This window comes from Coffea eugenioides, chromosome 7 (assembly GCF_003713205.1).
Source record: "Coffea eugenioides isolate CCC68of chromosome 7, Ceug_1.0, whole genome shotgun sequence".
Taxonomy (NCBI): Eukaryota; Viridiplantae; Streptophyta; class Magnoliopsida; order Gentianales; family Rubiaceae; genus Coffea; species Coffea eugenioides.
In genome coordinates, this window is record NC_040041.1 from 2,388,425 (window position 1) to 2,405,814 (window position 17,390).

Genomic DNA, 17,390 nt, shown 5'->3' on the forward strand with positions numbered 1-17,390 from the left:
GGGTCAATTTAGGAAGTTCAACATCTTCTCTCAAAAATTGTTCCTCTTCCTCCTCCCCCTCCTCAAATCTTCGTCAGACCCTTTTCATCCACCGCAGGCATCAAGACCAAACCCAGAACCTCCCCTCAAGCAACCCAATCTCCCTGCTGCCCGTCCCTAAATTCTCCATTCGCTAAACTTCCTTCCTCCAGTTCCTCCACCAGCAGCACCTCCGCTTCAAGCCGTACATCCCTCTCCAGCCTCCATCTCTCCCTCCTGGAACACGCCTATATTTATGATTTCTCCGAAATCTGTTCTGTCGCCAACAATTTTCTCGCCAAACGCTACTCCACTTCCTCCTCCTCCTCCCAGTCCTGGTGCTGCGAGCTCAACGGAAAGGATGTCATTATTTTCCAACGGAAAATCCATCAAACAATCCACGAATCTGACTCAAATCCAAATTATTGTTTATTTGTAAAAGCCACATAAATGCTTAATCAAGCTCCTCGGAGCTTCCATTTCAAATAATCACATTTACTTAGTTTACAAATTTATCAGCGGCTCCAATCTTTCTACTTGTCTCCGAAATCCAAGAAACCCTGATTTCACCTTTCTTTCAACCTGGATGTCGCAAATGCAAATCGCCATGGATTTAGCTTACGGCTTGAATTATATCCACACCGCAGCCAGATATAGCATAAGTTTGGGCCACCAGTACGTGAAGAGCAGTGGAATTATTATCACTGAGCCTTCCTTGAATGCCCGAATTTGCCATTCGGAGCCGCCGAGCTATGCTCCGAGACGAAGAGATATGATGGAGGTGAGATAACGAAAGAGGAATTGCCGGAGCTGCGGAGGTCGGGGAATGGGGGTAGGTAATTTGAAGGAGTGAGAGGATACTGTTGCCGGAGTTTAAGTCCACCGGCTTGGCGACGCAGAAGTTTGACATATACGCTTTTGGAGTGTGATTTTGGAGCTTTTGTCCGGGAAGGAGCCGCTGAAGTATAAATATGAATGATAAAATGAGTGGAGATTATAGGAAGATTTCAATTATTGATTCAGCAACGAAGTCGGTGGAAACTGACGGAGAGAGTAATGAAACGGTGAAGGGAAGATTTGAGGATGAAAAGGGTCTGACGAAGATTTGATGAGGAGGAGGAAGAGGGACAATTTTTGAGAGAAGATTTTGAACTTCCTAAATTGACCCTAATTTTTATCTTGAAAATCGTGCAAACAGACATATTGGTAAACTTAACGGCCAAATATAACAGAATGGCCTCGCGTCTTAACTTTATATATTTCAATGGTCAAAACCAGACTTTTAATAGTTGAGTGACCAAAACTGAACGATGGTAAAAGTTTAATGGCCAACCAGATAATTTGCTCAAATAAAAAGGGTTCTCTCATATCTGCCGTCCACCCCCAAAAAATAAATTAAAAATTAAACAGGAAAAAAGGAACTGAACTTGGTCAAATATTAACCTGGAACCACCGCCACCATCGTTGGCAAACACAGTTAATTAATCACTATTTACTGTTAATCTCAACCCCCAAAAAAAAAAAAAACTACTTATTGTTAATGTACTGACAGATCAATTTCACTGGTATGATTGAACTTTTATTTATTGCTAATTTATTACGATTAACCTTGCTATGAAATATGTTCAGTAAAATAATTTTTTTTTAATCTTAAGTCAAATACGTGAGAAAGTGGACTCGGGTTCGATTAAAATTTGGACATGTTCATCTTGGCTGACGGAGAAGTTGGATAAAAATCAGAGGTCCCGGATTAGATGTGGTGGGCATATAAGTCTATGAGATGATTTGTCATGATCTTGAGCTTTTTCTTTTCTTTTTGGCTCGGCTATTCGTAGTTCGTATAGCCCCCGCAGTCACATCGAAATTTCTTCTTCTTTTTTTTTTTTGGTATTTAAGTAGATATTTATTCTTATTCCACTTTTGTTTTTCTTTTCTTGAAACTGAAATATTAGGCAGATGTGAGTTATGGCCCAATCAGAGTATTAATGCATGGAACTGCTACGAAACGAGTTCCACTTTTGTTTTTCTTTTCTTGAAACTGAAATATTAGGCAGATGTGAGTTATGGCCCAATCAGAGTATAATGCATGGAACTGCTACGAAAGGAGATAGTAATTACTTGGAGCTAAATGCCTCTTAAGTGGTTACCCCAAAAAAGAATAAGTTTTAATCGTCAATTCCTTCGATGGAGTCACTCTATTCCATTCCTTACCCGTTAAAGGAGAATTTGAGTAATTTAATTTATTATAAATACATAAGTTCTAACTCTTTTTTGCCAAAAAAAAAAAAGAATTGTTCTAGTTATTTTTTGGCCTAATATTCAACTTGGTTCAATAAGCTGGGATTTATTTTTCTGCAAGGAAAAAATTACAATTGCTTTCTTGGCAATTTAATTAATTGATGAATCCTTCCCAAATGATTACTAATGGAACTTGTTCCCCACTTGTTTCGTATCTTGGTTCATATTTGGATCCGGGGCTCGAACGGTTCCGAAAGGTGTAATACTATTTGCACACGGTGTAATATCATCTGTACAAGGTGTAACAATAGAACAACAGCGAGTAACACTCGAACCAAATCAAATGCTAGTCTTTTATTAGATGTAATATTCTATTAATAGCATTTATGATCAAAATATATATTCTATTTATAGCTTCACCCAATAAATTCTTCAAGGCATGGAAAAGAAGAAAATAAAAATGGTGAAAAGTGAAAACTATGCATTAATTTTTTTATGTATTTTTTTATACTAATAACTATGAATTCGTGACATGCGTACAACAAAATAACCTGAAATGTGAATGAAAAATTTATTTGTCATGAATCCATGTATGCTACATAAAACAAACATTTGTACAAGTGATCGCCTAGGAAAATAAGTTTCGAGATTTTCTTTTACTGTTTTACTGCAAAGAATACAATAAGTTAACAAAAGAAAGAGACTTACAAGAAGAAAAGCATGCTTCTTATGTCTTTATCCAGATTCCCAATATCCCGTGGAACTAGCAACAAAATTTGAAAATTGACTCATTCCACAAATCCTTCTTTGAAATTGTAACGTTGTGATAAATATTTCCATGGACCAATCATGAGCTCAATTTGTATCGGTTTTTGGTTAGAAAAGTGGAACCAAACAACCAATAATTTAGCAGATGATGAAGTAGTCTGCTTTGTCTCGTCATCTGTAGTTGGTAAGGCCATTTATAAACCTTTGGTTCAACAAATTTAGAAAGATGCAATTTTTAACAATATATTTCTAGTGAGGGATAAGAAGTGAGGACGTCCTCCAACTTTTATCATTCTCAAAAATTGGATTCAAGAAAAATCAAGAGAGGCTGCTGGACTGAAACTCCTGTTCTTTTGCTCTAATGGGTGAACCAGATACTTCTTTGTCCTTTCTTTTGCTTTCTCAATTTCTCTTCATTTACTCGAGAGAAAGGGGGTAGGAGCGTAGAAAGAGGAGAGAAGAGGACAGGACAGGAGACCTACATCTTTATGATCGTCACCATCCTTTTTCTCCCATGACCCATGAATTCTGGACTATTGTAGTCTTCTTGAAGCATAAAAATAAAATCTTGTCACCTTTTTTTATCTTCCCATGTGGGATGGTGAGACTTGGCTCTTACTAGTCTTTTGGAGTTGGGAGCTATCATTTATCTTCATTGGTTTTTAATCTTAGCGGCTTCTGGAAAAGGGGGAAGCTAAAGGGTGAGTTTGGTTAGGCCTCTGCTTTTTTTGTTAGGTATTTTGGTTTGTGGGGATTCGTTCTACGCTTGTGTCAGAAGGAAGAGGGATTTCTTCCGGTGTATGTTGTAATAGAAAAGATTGTCCTTCAGAGAAATCAGAATTATGAACTGAGATTTTGTTCTAGTGAAGGAAGGAAGCAAGGAATTTGCTAAATCTCAGTGGGGAGTACCAAGAAGTTTTTCCTTAAAGCTTAAGTCTTTGTCTGAGCGTGGGGGTTTGATGGTGAATTTTGAGGTTTCGGTGAAGTGGGTCGTGCTTAGTTTGCACAATTAGTCTCTGGTGGTGTCGAATGTCCGTGTATTGGATCATTCTGTTGGACAAAGCCAGTTTCCTTCTTGTGTTGAACTTGCTGTTCCTGTTAACCAACAACCAGAGATAGAAACTTTTCTTGTTCAGCCATTTTCCTTGGTATGTGTTTTCTTTGCTTCCTTCAGACCCCTATTTTTAAAATGATTCCCCTGTCTGTACCCTTCCTTCCTAAAACAACAGATAATCCACTTATTCTGATGTTTACATTTTGACTGCCTGTATTGATGTCTTATCATTTGTTAATTCGCTAACACGCTTTTTGTTCTTAATTGTGGGAGTTTATAATTAACGATAACAAATTTGTTGGGAAAAATTATGTTACTTAGAAGGGGAAATTGAATACTTACTTTCACATATTGCTTCAGTATGGATTTCTTATGTCAGTTAATCCGCCTGCCACTACTCAGCAGAATTTGTAAAAATCACTTCGTATCTATTTGCTGCAAAGCAAATGAATTTGAAAGCCTTTATGTATAATATAGATCTTATAGCTTGTTAGTTCTGTTTCTAGACATAAGATCAAAAACATCTCTCTTGTTTGATTGTATGGTTAAGTGATAAACTCTTGTTGGTCTGAGGTATGAAGCTGCCATCCGAAATGGATGTGCCTATTTTTGTCATCTGATCTTGTAAATATGAGGTTTTAAACTGCTTTTCTCAATAAATCCACTTTCTCCATTGTTTGCCATCTTTACTGCATCTGAGTGCAATTGTCAGCATTTCCTCACATATTGATGTTCACATGCTTGGCAATTTACTACTTGCAGGTTTGAGTTTCTGTTGACTTATGGGGAGTGATGTTTTCGAAGTTACAGAAGCTCTGCCATCTCTGAATGACATAAAGGTATGGATGCATGTTTGATATGTAGCATGTACCTAAAATATCATACTGTTCTGATAGGTTTCAAGGGCAATGATGCTAATACACTAGCAGATGAAAGCTAACACTTAACATGGATATCTTTTCCTTTTGGAAAGGATGCAGTGGATTTATTCTGCAATTTGATTGGTATTATTATGCTGCATTTCTTCTTTTTTCTGGTCATGAGGGACATCAATTGATTCTCCAAGCGTAATTATTGCTAGAGTTGCCAGTTCTCGATTTCCTTTCCATTCCTTCTACCTAATCTACGCTCAGTTGGAGTTAATATTTTATTGTCCTACTATCCAGGTGCATCGTCTCATGTGCGCAGAGTTAATAAAATTGATAAATAGCGTTTCGAAAATACTTCCAGAAACAGAAGAAGCCCGGCCTGGGTGCTCAACAGGAATAGGGGCACTTTGCTTATTGAACAGAGCAATTGGTAAAGCCAAGCTGTTGCTTCAGCATTGCAGTGAGTCCAGCAAGCTCTACCTGGTAAGTGACTTATAATTACTTCATGGTGGGAATCTTAATTTATCAGATTTGTTTCAACATATTGCAGCTGAATGAGATTTGCTCAATTTCTTGAAATAAAAGAAAAAAAAAACTGCATCAGTGCTTTGAGTACTTTTGTGAAGTTCACATGGTCAAGTTAAGATTCTTGCTGTAGACGAAGAATGTTAGGAAAAAGCTAATGGACAATGTGATTCAATTTCCTTATAACACGTTGTAGCTTAACCAAGTTCTGTGATATTAGTTCCTGAGTTGCTTTAGCATACCATTTTCTTTCTTCTCATTCAATCGTCCACTTGTAGCTTGTCAAATTTTCGTTCTCTAGCCACTTCTCCTCAATTCTTTTGTCTCTTATATTGTACTTATACCTCTAAAAAACTTCACTTTGTTTGGAAAGACCTGGCCTAATGCAGTTAAATGATCCCAATAAACGACTGCTCCCATGTGCATATTCTTCAGTGGTTTTGATATCTGTATCATTAGATTGTTCTTGATACTTAATAAAGAATGCAGGCAACATAAAGACAGAGAATGAACATTGAAGAACAAATGAAATGAAAAACTTGGTGTCTATAGCAGCAAACTCTTATGACTACAGGGTCAAAAACACTTTATGTCTCTCAGTGTAATTAGTTATGTTTTTTGGATACTTTTGTTGCCTTTAGTACTTGGTTTTAGGAAACGCATATGTACATGGATACAGCTCAAACAGACAAGTCTGAGAAATGGTAAGGAATTTACTTTACATTTTCATTTCAATACTGATTTCAGGCACTAACAGGAGATACTATATTGACAAGATGCCAAAAGTCAACGAATCTGCTTGAGCAAAGTTTAAGCCAGTTGCAAAATATGGTCCCTGTAATGCTTGCTGCAGAGGTTAGACAAGAACACTTTATAGTTTAAGATATTTCATGTCTAGGTTTTCAATTGCATGGTAGCCTCTTGAATAATTACCATTTTGATTGATGAAGGATGGCTTTTTCTGGAAAAGCATGTTGATTAGTATGGACTCTGTGAGCTGTTTGATTGGTTTATGCCTACTAAAGTATACAGCTTTCTTTTCTTTTGTTGAGGGCTAAGCCTGCATTTTTTTCGTACTGACTGTAAAATCGCTTTGATTGAATCTTCTGGTCTCTCAATCTTGTCACTCTTTCTGTTTTCTTTTCTCACTTTGGTCCTTAACTAGGTAAAACTGGGATTTTTGACATTCATGGGAATTGTTATCTGCAGATTTCGAAAATAATTTCTGATCTAAGAGTTGTGGCATTTAGCTTAGACCCTTCAGAGGAGGAGGCAGGAAAGGTTTTGTGGGAGTTGATTAATCAGTATAGATCTCCAACAGATTCAACAGAAGAAACTGCATTTAAGGCTATCCAAGGTGCTACAGTGAGGCTTCATATCAATTCCCAGAAAGACCTTTTGATAGAGACAAGATCCATCAGGAAGTTGCTTGACAAAATCGGGCAAAATGAGCTGCCAAAAAGGAAAATCTTATTATTCTTGCAACATCTTCTGAAAAAGTACGGGAAGTTGATTGTGAAAGAGCAAAAGGAAACAAAATTGATGCAGCATGAAGAATCCATTCCATTGCCAAGCTCTTCTGGTCAGTCTGTTGAAGTAGAATCTCGGCTGCTAGATAGACCTGATGAGGCTCAAAGTAACACATGGAGTACTCCTGGAATTCCAGAACAATTCAAATGTCCTTTATCGTTGAGATTAATGTATGACCCCGTTGTTATTGCTTCAGGGCTAACATTTGAAAGGATGTGGATTCAGAGGTGGTTTGATGAAGGTCATGATGTATGTCCAAAGACTCAAAAAAAGTTAAGCCACTTGTCATTGACTCCAAATACTGTCATGAAGGATCTAATTTCAAAGTGGTGCGCAAAAGCTGGAGTAACTATACCTGATCCCAGCATGCCTGCAGTGTATCAACCACTGGAAATTTCATCAACGTCCATTGCCAGCTTGAGCAGTTCTGTGAATGATCTTGCTCTTCCTATAGATTTCAGCAACTCATCTATTCGAGCTACATATGCTGGACAGGGTTCTGTTACTTCTCATGCTCAGATTGCGAATGGTGTGAGATTTCAGTGTATTGGAAGCGCACATGAAATCGATCTGGAGATTCTGTATGAAATGGATTCACTTCCTTGGGAATACAGGTGCAAAGTGGTCAAAGATATTCAGAGCTTTTGGAAACATGAAGATCGATCTTGTAGCTCAATATCATGTGAGAATTTGATTCCACCACTTCTAAAATTTCTGAAGGATGCCGATGACGTTCACGATGTGGAAGCTCTGAGAACTGGATGTCTTTTGCTGTCAGCTTTTGTTAAGAAATGCAGGTAATCAATCTGCGAATCCTTGAGAACAATGCTGTGCTAGCTGCTTTTGGTAGAATCAGTTTTGTACTTAGTTGAACAACATTAAATTCAAAATAAAATTTTCTTGCATTAAATTGCATGATTCTGACATGTTAGCTGCTTGTTGCTTTTCATGCTTGAGGGTTATATGTAACTTTCACAGGAAGACTTCTATATGTGCAATGTGATGCCGATTGTTGCGTAGTATTAGTAATTGATATATGCACATACAACAGGTGTACATCTAGTCACAAATTATATAAAAAAAAAAAAATACATAATTGCAATTTGCCTCAAGCATGATGATGAATGTGGTTTTAGATTTTCCTTTTCCCTCATGTTAAGTCCTTTTGAGCGCTTGTTTCAGAAGCAGTACTATACCATGCTTGGAAGAAGACACATATGCACTGTTGGCCTCCTTTCTAGACACTGAAGTTGCTGAAGAAACTATTGGTGTACTGGAGGTTTTATCTTGCCACCAACCCTGTGATTATGAAATTGCGGCATCTGGTGCACTTCATCATATACTAAGAATACTTGACAAACAGATATCAGGACTACAGGAGCCAGCCCTCAAAATATTGTGCAATTTGTCAGCAAAGAGTAGAATTAGGTCCTTAATGGTTCCTGCTAACTTCATCCCCAAGTTGGTTCCATATTTCGATGATAGTGCTCTGGCAGGGTACAGTGTGGCTATTCTGAAGAACTTGTGTGACAGTGAAGATACCAGAGCTTTTCTAGCTGAGACTGATGGCTGCATTGCCTCCCTTACTAAACTACTTGAGAGTGACAGTCAGGAAGACCAGGAATATACAGTAGGTGTTCTTCTTTCTTTGTGCTCCCAACGAATTCAATATTGCGATCTGGTCATGGAGGAGGGTGTAATTCCTGGTCTTGTTGCTATATCCGTCAATGGGAATAACAAAGGGAAGGCAATGTCAGTGGAACTACTACGACTCTTACGTGATGGAGTAAGTGAAAGTGAAGATTGCTATGACGTTATTAGAGACACTAGCCCTCATTCCAAAGGAAGGAAATCTTCAAGTAAGGTACAAGAATTTTTTGGGAAAATGTCGAAGTTCTCAAAACATGGAAAGAAAAAGTAATATGCAGGTCCTTTTTCCTCAGGCAATCAAGACTCAACTTTTAACAGATTCTTGGATATAACCAGGTAAGATGTTTCTTGCTTTAGGCTAGTTAGTTGGTAGGAGTGGTTGAGAACATTCATATATTAGAGAATGGATATAGTTGATTCCCAGTGGTTGTGTAAGATTTTTTACCAATACTGGTTTGCTATCCAATTGTAGCTAAGGTCTACTGTTTGTAACATAGCTGCAGGGCTTTTGGTATATGTTGTGTATAAATGTACAGATCTATGAGATGGATGTAGACTTCTACTTTTGTCGATTTCTTATAATGCCGATGTCATGGTAATCATCTCTAATTACCTGTTTGTAAAGTTCCTTTCACATGCGTATTTGTGTAAAGCATTGTAATGGCATATGCGATTCATTTGTCATTTGTCAAATTGAGCATCCTTTTTCAAAAGAATAAAGCATTTGTCATATTGGTAATGGCATTATTTAGACTTAAAAAGACTATATTAGTAGGATATCCAACTGAAGTGATTGTCCTTTTTGATTCATTAAACTAAGAAATCAAGTAGCAGCAGAAGTTTAGAAGAATATTGGTGGAGTATGGACCTTAAGGATATGTCCCCTTTTATTGATGCGTTGCAGCATGTAATCCTTTTAGCATGACTGGCTCCTATGTGTTTCTAACTTTGGTTGATGACCTCAAGTACGTGCACAAAACTGCCTCGAAAAATTTCTTAGCTGTAAGGGTTAATCACTTTCTTTGTGCCCGGCAAAGCAAGAAATCTTTCAGGGACAACTTTCGAAGTTTTTCAAACCATTTAGACTAATAATGATGGGGGAAGAATTATCTGAACCAATACAATGAACTCCAAAGTTTCAAGTGAACACCAAAATTCAGACCAGCGGACCATTTTTTTTCCACTTTTCCTCTTCAGTTTCTTCATACCAATCTCTTTTCCTATTTTTGCATGCTGTGCATGGTGAAAAGCTAAATTCTCATAAATCAAAACATTGATTTTTTGTTTCTTCTGTGAGAGGTGTAATAGAGTAAGTGCTGTTGGAGAAGAACTTTGGACGGTTAGCAGATGCCTCGACAGTAGAATCGCACTTAGCTCAAATAAACCGGTTCAAGCGAAGTTATACATCAAGCAATCAACTATAATAATCCAATTTTATCAGTGGGATTGCGTCTGATTCATTTTTCAGGCATCAATTACTTAATTAACTCGGGATACAATCATAAAAGAACATACAAACTTATAAATAAACCAGGTAAATAAGTCAACGTGGCAATTGGCATAGAAAAGAAAGCAAGGCTAATTAATAAAAATCTTTCAGAGTACCGCAAAAGAGCTACTAAAACATATTATTGCTCAAGCAATCTGGTCTTCGACTAATAGTATAACTTGATGGTGCTCCTGTTGAAGGTCAATGATCTTGGCCTACAAAACCCTGCATATTGCTCAAATAGCTCTTCTAGGGGGGCTAAACCCCCTGCATGTAGGACCAACTTGCTATATTCATTCCCCCTGGCCCTGGTATAAGGTTTTGATCAAATGGCTGGAGCATTGATTCATTTAACTGGTATATTGTCATTTGACTGCAATGTCTGGTGCCAATACTATTATAATGCTTTCAGGTGGCTTCTTTTCCCCTGAACTTTAGTTTGCGTCCACTCAGGGCAGTCAAAATTAACCGAGCAAATTTTTAATGCTTTTAGAGGGCCTTTGTCCTTGTTCCCATGCTTAAGATCATGGGACCGTAATTCCCTATCCATGTCTTTTGCTTGCTTCCTTCTCGAGCCCAATATCATCGTCTCGTTGGAAACACATTGATTACAGATCTTCCATGTCTAACAGACTACTACCTCTCATAACCCTTGATTTGCGATATCTTTGAAGAGAAAGTGATAGATAGAATCATTTAGACCAGTTGACAACCAACTTCCGAAGAGGTTGGCAGGTTTTCCGGCTGAACTAGAAAAACAGTGTCTGACGCTTGAAAATTATTTCATGAACTGATACCAGGTTGCCACGGAAAGATTATACTTACTAATCAAAATATCCAGTTGTAAGTACCATCTAGCTCAGGTGGAGTTATGATTAATTTGAAGAAATCCTTAATGCAAATTGCACCACTTACAGGGTCATTCTCTTTTGGAATTTAATTAACTAGTATATCCCTGAGGAGGGGGACAGGGAGGTTATTTTTCTTAGTTTTTCTTAACCCATTATTGAAAGAGAACTGAACGATCAAATCATCATTACTTTTAACCCATATGTTTATGTGAACATTTCCGGAATCATGGGATTAAGTTTTAGGTCATACACCTTCCTATGATGAAGATTCTTGAACTCATTATGGATATTCCCTTCACATCCAATGCCTAGGTCCAGGCTAAACTTGGAAAAGCCAGACTTGATTGAAATATGTCAAATGTTTGTTGGCTGGGAAGACAAATGCATGGTGGGGTGGGAAATGGGAATCATTGCCTTGTGGGGTTTGAGTGGGCTGGATTGCAGAATGGTAGCCTATTAGTAAGTTATGATATGAGCGTTAGGTATGTGGAAGAATTGAGACATGAAGCAATCAGAAGAACACATCCATCTCAAGACTGAAGTTGATGAGATCCTCCCAACACAGCCCATTGCTTATCCTCAAAAAAAAAAGAAAAAAATCATTCCTCAATTTATTAATTCAGAGTTCTAGTCAAAACTAACTGTTGCTGGGGCCCCTAAATCTACTTGCTGTATCAATCTTTTATCAAATTAATGTGATCTTGTCCCTCCCCTCCTCCTGGATGTTCTTTTCATAATCCTGTTATCTTTGATTTTTCTTTACTCTTTTCATCTTTTCACTAGTAACTTGTATTGTTTCATGCTGTCGATTTTTGATTAGTTTTTGTCCCTTGCTGCCTCTTATTTGGCATATTCTTGTTTCTTTTACTGCTTCTCAGGAGTTAAACAAACAGTAGAATGGGGCTACTGACCAACCAAGGCAGCAACATCCACTAGTATAGTAATGTAGTAGTGTTATTTATCCATGCATGCATCCAAGAAAAGCCATCGAGAATATGGGACTTCTTTCTCCTTATCCATAACGCTGCGGTTCTGGATAAAAATGTTTCCATCTACGGATAGTTTTTCTTTTTCTTTTTCTTTTTCTTTTTGGAAAGACACAGATAGATAAATTTTATCTATGCGATTTTAGCTGCAGAGATCAGACACAGAAAGAATTGTTTATGCAAACAATACTAGTTGTCTCTTGATGTCCCCACAAACACTTCCCTTGCATCTTTCTTCTCCACAATTAAACACAACATAGCATGTGAAGTATATGGAAAGAAGGATGGTGCATATCCTGATGATGTTGACAGATACCCTGTTCCACAAGCGCTTGCAAGCTAGCTTCAATCCCCCCCCCCCTCCTCCTCTTTCCTCTGCTTCTCCTTCCTTTACCATTTTCTGACGGAGGGCAATAAGGAGAACCTTGTTCTGCATCCTGATGCTGATAGATGTACGTATGTATATTGTGTTGTATAGCAGTGCTTTCTCTTCAAAACGGAGTGCGTAAAGGGACCAAGAATTTTGTTCAGGAATTGCATGTGCTCCTTTTCTTATGCTGCTTTTGACGTTTAAACCGATTCAAAAGAGAAGAAACAAATCAAACAATCATTCATGAATTCATACTTGTTCATGTCTACGATACAGGATACAGATAACTAAAATTTTCAAAGAGAAGTTATTAAGTAGCAGTTTGGTTGCTTTGTATATCGAAATTTCTTTAATTTTGTTCCCGGACAATAGCATGAAGACTAAAAATCCGTCTTTTATTTATACTAGCAATGGATCACATGCTTTGCACGTGAACGTAGTGCTTTTAGATTTTTTGTTTCCCTTAAAATTTTTAGAATATCAATTGTTTTGAAGGAATAAATGTAATTGAGACAAAAAAGATGTGATATTTAATATTTATATTATTTTTATACTTTTTTCTGAATTTAGTTTGCCCTAACCAATACAAATGCAAAAGTTGTAAAACATTCTTTGCCCTAAGAAAAGTTTTGTATTGTAACAACATCAATGTTTTTGTCTTTCTGTTAAGTTTGGATGACCTAAATGTTCTCTTTTATGTCATTTGAGTTAAAATTTTTAACTTTTTGAATTATCTGTTCTTTCTCTTTAAGTCATTCTATGAATTTTTTATTAGTTTTAGTGAGCTTTTCTAATTATTTTTGGCTAATTAATGGTGGATTGTAAAATGATCTGTAGCGTTATTATAATTATTATAGCATTTAAATATATTGAAATTCTGTTGTTCGAATTTAAATACATTAACTTTGAAGAGAAATGTTTTGATTCGATGAAACCTATTTGTATTTGGCATTGATGACATACTTTATAATTATAGAGTTTATATAATTAAAAATTATAAGCCATTAAGATTATTTATTATATAATGAGTATTTCTTTTTATAGACTACCAGTGTTTATTTTTTTTTACTCTAGCCAATTTAGATCATTGCCACATAACATCTAAAACTATTAACTATTAATGTAAAAAAGTCACTACATTATCAATGGATAAAAAGTTAATTCTTATATAACAGTCAAACTAAACATGGATATATTTTTCACCTTTGAAGTACTCTTTGTAATTGGATTTTTATTAAAAAAATATATTTTTAGGTTTAATTCACCATAACTCAAAGGATGTTTCACTATTATTGTGATTGGCATTTGTGTATTTAATATTCGGTAATTGCAATTTAATGTTGTTAGTTGTTATAAGAATACCATTAATAAAGTTCATTAAATTTAATTTTTGATGCAATTTAAATAAATAAATTCTCAATATGAAACTCTTTGCCTATCTTTGTACTCTATCTCCTATTTTGTGTTAAAGTTTCTTATTCAATACTAATATACTCATACTAAAATGAAAAATAAAAATAAAAAGGCTCATGATATTTTTTAAGAGATTCATAGTACCAATTTATTATTTTTGTTTCATGTTTGAAGTTCTTTACTCTTTAAACTTAAATATTTTGTAAATAAAATTTATTGTTCTTTTTTTGGTAAATAAAAAAGTAAGGAATCTTTCATTTTTTGTAACTGCTAGCATGTTTGATATTATTTATTTGTAATAAAATGCAATGCAATTTGTCCATTTATTAGAGAGGAGTGTAATTTTGGCATCACGAAAAATAGTATCATTTTTTGCTTATACTATTAACCACTAAGATTCATTATATATATTTTTGTATAATTTATAAATAAAATTTGTTCTTTTTCCTGTTTAATTCAGCATAACTCAAGGGAATGTTTTTCATTCTTGCAATTGTTGGCATAATTGATATATAATGAAATGGTGGTTTTTTTTAATATAATTTACTACAACTCAAGGTCTATCTCTTTGTAGCTATTAGCATAATTCTTATTAATTATTAAGGAAATACAATGCAATTTGCCTAGTTATTAGTGTCTAAGGCAATTTTGGCATCACAAAAATTATGGTAAACTTCTGCTTACATTCTTACACACCAAAACTCGTCATACTTTTTTTTTAATAGGGTAATAGAATAAATAGCTAGATAGATTTTTTTTTTGGTACGAAAGAAACATAATGCATAACAAGTTACGAGTCAATTACAAATTGAGGTAGGCAAATGTTGGGATGTAGACTCGAAATAAATAACTATTGAGATATCAAATATGCAACAATTTAATAACAAATAAATCATATGCATGAAAATATAAATGACATACAAGATTTAACTTGGTTCGACTCCATCATTAAATTTAGTCCACGAAGAGAAAACATGTTCTTCATTATGAGAGAGCAAATTTGATACAAGAATACAACTTGAAACTAAAACCCTTGTATACCATCTCTCATTTTGCAAGATCTCTCTCCCACCCCCATGTATAAGGCTATATGTCATTCTTGTGTCACTTTGTAGTATGTCAACCCCTACCTATTTATAAGCCACATGACTTGGCTAATACCCAAGTATAACAAGAAATAATTGTTAATTTCTAATCTTATACAAAATATGAAATAATTTCTAATTTCTAAATTTATACAAATATGAATTTCTTGGCCACTACAAATGAATTACGGATAGCATGGAGCATAGAATTGGATACAAAACAAAATGATCTTGAAGATCAACTCTCATCTTTGCAAGGCTATTCGCACACTGATTACCCTCATGTAGATGCATTTAGTAGAAGCCTCTTGGCATGAGACCAGCAAGGTCCCGCAATCATCCCACAAAAAGTAGGCTCTTTTACATCTCCATTTGGTGTTAAGGTTTTCCTTCAATTCCTCAGCCCCTCACCTTTTTCTTGATTTTTTTTTGGGTTTATTGTCCCACTAATGCTGATTCCCGGCGTTCTTAAGAAAATTGGCTTTACGAAATTGAGAGCGAGTTAGTAACAAACATTATTGTCATAAAATTAGGAGGAGTCCAAAAGGGCAGAAGGCTTTTCCTCACTAATTGGTTTTTAACAAAGCCGAAGGGTGTTCAAAAAATTCATCAAACAAATTGTGGATTCAAGGTGGCATGTACAAAATTGGAAACCGCGGGTTCTTTCTGGTGAGTCCACTTTCCCAATATGGACTGTGGGTCCTTAGCCAATCTAGGCAACAAACCTAATGGGGCTCCACTTAGCGTAATGAAGATGTTAACAATTAACATAAAATTGTGGATGATCCTGTTCCCCGAGCGATTGATCACCATCGATCATTTTTTTAATATTTTTTTCTTGATGAGAAGGAGAAGTATATCATACAAAGAAGGAGAAGCATATCAGAGCAAAGTTCATTATACAAACAATAAGGAGAAGTATTAAAATATAAGAGACTAAACTAATTGAGTCAAACAAATCTAAAACAGCGATTGCCCAAAAAAAAAGAGTCTAAAACTGTGCTTCCGTTTGGATTAGTTGTTTTTAGTGATGCTTTTGAAATATTTTACTGTAATAGTGTATATGAAAAACTTTTATTGTATATTTATTTTTTGTAATATTTTTAGAGGGATTTTAAGAATATATTTTGGTGTATCTTTTTAAAAAAATATATTTTTAGAGTATTTTTAAAAAATTAATACTACCACCCCAGCCCCTCACTTCTTTCCCCTCCACTCCTTCTTTCCTCCTTTTCCTCCCTCTTCCCCTTTCTTCTTCCCTTTCCCTCCCACCCTTCTCGATCTGGTCGTGGCCAAATCACGACCAAAAAGTTGTGACCTTTTGGTCACGATCTGCCCTTCGTGACCAGATCGCAGTCAAGGCCTTGTTTGGTCGCAGCTAGATCTAGAGGTAGAACTGTTAAGTCAATCGAGTAACTCGAAAGCTTGTTAAAGCTCGAGCTCGAAACATGCTCGTTTAATTAACGAGCCAAGTAAGCTCGGCTCGTTTGATACTAACGAGCTCGTTAATGAAGGGTATATTTGTCATTTTAGAAATCAAAATTATAAAAATTAAAAATTATAGGTTTTTATTAAGGTTAATTTGCACGAGCTCGAGCTCGAGCTCGTGAAGCTCGACTCGTTTGTGATAAACGAGTCGAGCTCGAACCACATGTATATTTAACGAGTCGAGTTCGAACACATTTTAAAGCTCGTTTTCCTAACGAGCTCGAGTCGAGCTCGACTCGAATTAAACTCGATTCGAGCTCGGCAACCAAATACTCGACTCGATTAACAGCTCTATCTAGAGGGAAGGGGAGGGTTGGGGGAGGGAACGAGGGGAAGAGAAGGAGAGGAAAGAGGAAGAGAGAGGAGGGGGATGAAGAGGGAGGAGGTGGTGGGTGATGGTGATAAGTGAAAAATATTGCAAAAGTTTTTAAAATTTTTTTATATATATTTGTGAATTGGTTTTAATATATTGTATGAATGAAATTTTTTTAAATTATGTTTATTTATGTATTATTATTATAATAATATATTTAAAAAGTTAGTTTTTGAAAAATAGGCAATCCAAACGATCTTGGACTGCAATTATGTTATTAACCAGTAACTATTATTTGGTTTACTTTTCTTGGATCTATTCAAAGTTCCTTGTTTGGATTGCGATTTTCCGTCGGAAAATTACGTCGTTTTCCGTGATCACATTTCCCTATTACCTTTTTTTCTCACATACATCAAATCGCTACAGTAATTTTTCCATGAAAAATCATGAAAAATGCAATCCAAACACAACCTAAACAAGCTTAGCTCGGTTCAACCCCTTCCTCGAGCGTTAGAGGCCTAGCGTTGGCGTTCTTTGGTCACTCTTTATGGCCCATCCCTCCGCCGTGGCTGGAAACTAGTGTTCTAGCACTGGCGTTCTTCGGTCTTTCTGGCCCTTCCTCAGCCCTGGCTGGAAACTGCCGTGAGCTTTGGAAGGTGCAGAACGCCGTCGATACCAGTCCGTTTACCGTTAGCAGCCACCGGACATTCTCACATGGTAGTTGCACCTCAGAACCACTGGCC

General features: G+C 36.2%; 1 protein-coding gene across 3 annotated transcripts; it reads left to right on the plus strand.

Moving 5' to 3' along the window:
- Window positions 1-3,230: 3,230 nt before the first annotated feature.
- On the plus strand, window positions 3,231-9,261 carry LOC113777821 (U-box domain-containing protein 5). Of its 3 annotated transcripts, XM_027323032.1 has the most exons (7): window positions 3,231-4,172; window positions 4,841-4,917; window positions 5,245-5,430; window positions 6,220-6,327; window positions 6,682-7,799; window positions 8,185-8,866; window positions 8,946-9,261. In XM_027323032.1, exons 2-7 carry the CDS (start codon window positions 4,861-4,863, stop codon window positions 8,982-8,984), a joined length of 2,190 nt encoding a protein of 729 aa, XP_027178833.1. In that variant the 5' UTR covers window positions 3,231-4,172; window positions 4,841-4,860; the 3' UTR covers window positions 8,985-9,261. The 3 variants fall into 3 exon arrangements, with proteins under 3 accessions (XP_027178833.1, XP_027178831.1, XP_027178832.1); XM_027323030.1 differs by having other exon boundaries at window positions 3,240-4,172; window positions 8,185-9,261; XM_027323031.1 differs by having other exon boundaries at window positions 3,240-3,725; window positions 8,185-9,261.
- The last annotated feature ends 8,129 nt before the right edge of the window (window positions 9,262-17,390 follow it).